Below are 4,003 nucleotides of genomic sequence, written 5' to 3' on the forward strand. Positions count from 1 at the left end.
TAATGAGAATATTTTGACGAAAGAAGTTGTGGTCTAGGACTTAGAAATATTTTGGCCTAGACTGGAGTTCGACGAAGCTTACATGGAGTAGCGTTCGACACAGTGTAATTCAAATTTGAGGCTGATAATTGTTCTTTGGTCTTATCCGTTTCTTGAAGATGCGTTGAGAGCTTTGAGCAACGGAAGACATGCAAATCGAAGACGTGGCATCTTCTTGAGAAAATATAGTTGAATAATGGTTATTTTAGATTTAATATAAATATGACATTTAACCATTAGGAAAGGTGTGTTCAACCTTGTAACAAAACTCTAAATTTACTCAAACGTACGTGTGAATACCAGATTTTATACTTTTAACCAAGTCATTTAAGATTGTGTCGTTCATATTTGCTACAATTTACTTTGAAGCCAATTTCAATATTTAAGACTTCGTCATTTATTTTGAATTCATTTACTTTGGAAGCCTTTACTGCTGCATTTTGTTAAAGAATTGCAACATTCCCTTTAATAACTTTGAAGAATATTGTCGAAATGTTCATAATTAACAAACCCAAAAACTAAATAACAACACATGTCCTAGGATCAATCTAGTTGATCATGTAGTAACTACTGATATTAAAATTTGAAAGACTAGCACTTATTTACCAATTTCGACGGTAAACAAATTCGCACACTCGGCGGGATTGGTGTTGTTAGATAGAATTTGTGCAAAATATTTAGAATTTCTTCATTTCTGGTTTCCTTTAACTTTGTTGCATGAGATTAAAGAGTGGTAAAATAACCACTAATAACGAATCGATACATAAAAAGGGATACGTAAGAAGGATGACGAATCCTCCAAATAACAATGGAGAAACTATGACCGTAGTATCTGTGTCCGAAGCAATTCCATCCATGACGAGTACGACGACCATATCGTTGAGTGCTGACAGTGGACCAATTTGATCTCTTGTGAGGATGAAAGGTCAACAAATGACCCCTCCTCCAGTAGGATCTAGCGCATTCAGGCCCTATGTGAGTGGATTTATAATGCCTTTGAACGGTCGCGAACAACCATATGGAATGCCAACTTCGATGATGGAAAATTTGCATAACGCGATGTCAACACTGGATAACCCATTGGTGAACATGTTCTCACCCTTCGAGGGTCCAGGTCGATTGTTAATAATACGGGTTGAATTAACCAACCCCAGGGGTGGTATTTCCTACCCAACAAATGCCTAATTTTACTACAAACTCTAGAGAAGTTTTAAGGAAACAGATGGACGAAAGTAACCATGAGATGGTACATATGCTTGCCCAACAAATAGGCACAATATTCAATCCATTAATTCAAAACACCACTTAAATAAACCAACAAATGGCGGCACAGATGACGCGAATTACAGATTTCTTTGGAGTTCCACAAGCGCCTCGACAACTTCGAAGGGAATGAGTATTGGAAAACCAAGGAGCAGTCCTTGAAGAGGACCCTACCATTAACCAAGCCCATAAAAATGCACCTCGGTTAGACGTGGCAAAACAGGGGGTGGAGTCGAATCCCCCCAGGAATGAACAACAAGTGTCGGGAGAAAGGGAACCAAAGGTGGTCATGGTTAATAAGAACCAAGATGTAGACGAAGTCTTACATCAAGTTAGACACGATGATAGGGCAGGAGACAACAACTTGGTTGCCATGGTTGAAAGGATTATAGTGCGAAATGGGGTGAATGTTAGCTTTCATAGGCCAAATTATAGTTCCCCATTATCTAACTATATCTTGCAAACTGAATTGTGTAAAGGATTAAAAGTTCCAAAATTTATAAAATTTTCAGGAGATACTAGTGAATCGAATGTCGAACATGTGGCGAGATATCTAACCGAAGCAGGAGACCTTGCAAATAACGAAAACTTAAGCATAAAATACTTCACTAGTTCGCTCACTAAAAACGCCTTCACATGGTTCACTACACTCCCAATGAGTTTGATTCATGATTGGACTCGTCTAGAAAGATTGTTCCATGAACAGTTTTATATGGGGAAGTCAAACATTAGCCTGAAAGAATTGGCTAGTATTAAGCATAAATTTTCTGAGCCAATTGACGACTATCTTAATAGGTTCCATTTGCTAAAGACAAGGTGTTTCACATAGATGCCTGAACACAAATTGGTCAAAATGGTCGTTGATGGTTTACATTATTCCATCAGAAAGAAATTAGACACCCAATATTTGAGGGATATGGCCTAGTTGGTCGATAGAGTTTGACGGGTATAACGTTTAAAGACTGAAAAAGCAAGAGCAATTAAGAATAATAGGAGAGAAAGGGTAGTGTATATCGACATAGATGAAGATGAACAAGAAACATATAATGACCCTTTAGGTTTCGACGAAAGCGAAATCGACTTAGCCAAACTAAAATAAGGGCCGCCCTATTCTTGCAAGGTTCTTGCACCTTCAAATGGGAGAAATCCCGTCAAACTAGAAAAGAATGATAAATTCCTTAAGAAGACATACACCTTCTACGTCACCAAGTGTGACAAAATTTTCGACTTGCTACTCAAAGATGGCCAAATGTTAGTGCCTCCTGGCGCTAAAATACATCTTCTAGAACAACGAAAGAAACAAGGTTTTTGTAAATATCATAATTTTCTAGGCCACAAAACCTCACAATGTTTTCTTTTCAGGGATTTGTAGCAGAATGCTATTAGGGACGGAAGGCTGAGATTTGGGGACAAGACGGAATCCCAGATGAAGATCGTCTCAGACCCCCTCCAGGTGGCAGATTCCAATCATACTGAACCAACCATTATCAACATGGTCGAAGCATATGAAGGTTGTAACAAAAACACCAAGATGGTCGAAACCACTGAGGGTTTCAAGCAAGAGAATGATAAGACTGAGGCTACTGAGGGCCTTAGGGTAAAATTGGAGAAGCTGAAGATCACTGATGGCACTAATCTCGAAGTCAACATGGTCGAGGTGAGCAAAGTGAGGGAAGGTGACAAAGAGAATTCTCGATAAAGCGAAGAGAAAGTGAGGGTGGCTTACCCTAAGAGTGATGAAAGCCTAGTGGAATTCCTCCACCACTGTCAGAAAAAGAAGTCTGAGGTCATGTTGTGCCCTAGGTGCAGTTCAGTTTTCGATAAGAAAGTTGCTGAAAATATCGAGACAGTTTGAATGGCTAATCGCAGAAGGAATTGGAGAGACGCTCGCAGTCACTTCACTTTTGACAAGAGGGGAGTCCCTCCAAGGATGGAGCAAGGAGGTCCAAGTCTTCAGCTAAATAGGCCAACTACCTTCAAACCAACTACTGATGCACCTAGAGGAAAATGGGTAAGGCCTGCTGAAAAGAGAGAAAGAGGCCAGGAGAAGTGGAAAAGTTTTAAGGTTGGTTGAGGATCTTCGATAGCCTATAAAAGGGAGTTTCAAGTATAAAAAAAGCAAGCTTATAGATCTGAAAACTACAAGGGTAAGAATCCCATGTTCATGTCACAATGGTCAAGGCAGCAAAGGAGGAGAAAGGCGGAGAGAGAGAGAGGAGGCCAGCAAAAAGGCAATGACTGAATCTAGTTCCAACCAACCTCTGGAGAAAAACAAAGGTGAAGAAAAAATGCCAGTGGGGAGGAAACGGTTTCCTGCTAGAAAAGAAGAACCTGAGGGCAAGTCAGAGTTAGCAGTAGCTCACAATGACATGGTAACTGATGAATTCGATACAAAATTTGAGCCTTCTTTGGATATCACTTTCTATGTAGTCTCGGTGTTGCCTGTGGAGTTCGATCAAGTCATAGAAGTGGAGGAGTCTGAAGAGTTTATGGAAGCTGAGATGGCCATACATAGACTAGTATGTTACTATTTAATGAATAACGGTTGCGTCAAAAGTAAAAATTCCTTCTGTGAAAGGCCGGAGAAGCAATGAGAGGTCATCTTAAACCTTTTTCATTAGAGGAAAGGTAGAGAATATGGGAATTAATAAGATCCTAATGTCGCACTTTATGTTGTAGAAAGTGGGAAAGTTCAACACAA

The 4,003-nt window shown here is 39.6% G+C and overlaps 1 protein-coding gene across 1 annotated transcript; it reads left to right on the plus strand.

Annotated features, from left to right (window-relative positions):
- The first annotated feature begins 1,591 nt into the window (after positions 1-1,591).
- Positions 1,592-2,131, plus strand: LOC127095044 (uncharacterized). The gene has a single exon (XM_051033790.1). The coding sequence runs from the start codon at positions 1,592-1,594 to the stop codon at positions 2,129-2,131; it is 540 nt and encodes a 179-aa protein (XP_050889747.1).
- Positions 2,132-4,003: the final 1,872 nt, after the last annotated feature.

This window comes from Lathyrus oleraceus, chromosome 6, assembly GCF_024323335.1.
Source record: "Lathyrus oleraceus cultivar Zhongwan6 chromosome 6, CAAS_Psat_ZW6_1.0, whole genome shotgun sequence".
Lineage (NCBI taxonomy): Eukaryota > Viridiplantae > Streptophyta > Magnoliopsida > Fabales > Fabaceae > Lathyrus > Lathyrus oleraceus.

Excerpts from the sequence above, each read along its gene's own strand:
- LOC127095044 (XM_051033790.1), top strand. The coding sequence starts at position 1,592 with ATGGTTAATAAGAACCAAGATGTAGACGAAGTCTTACATCAAGTTAGA.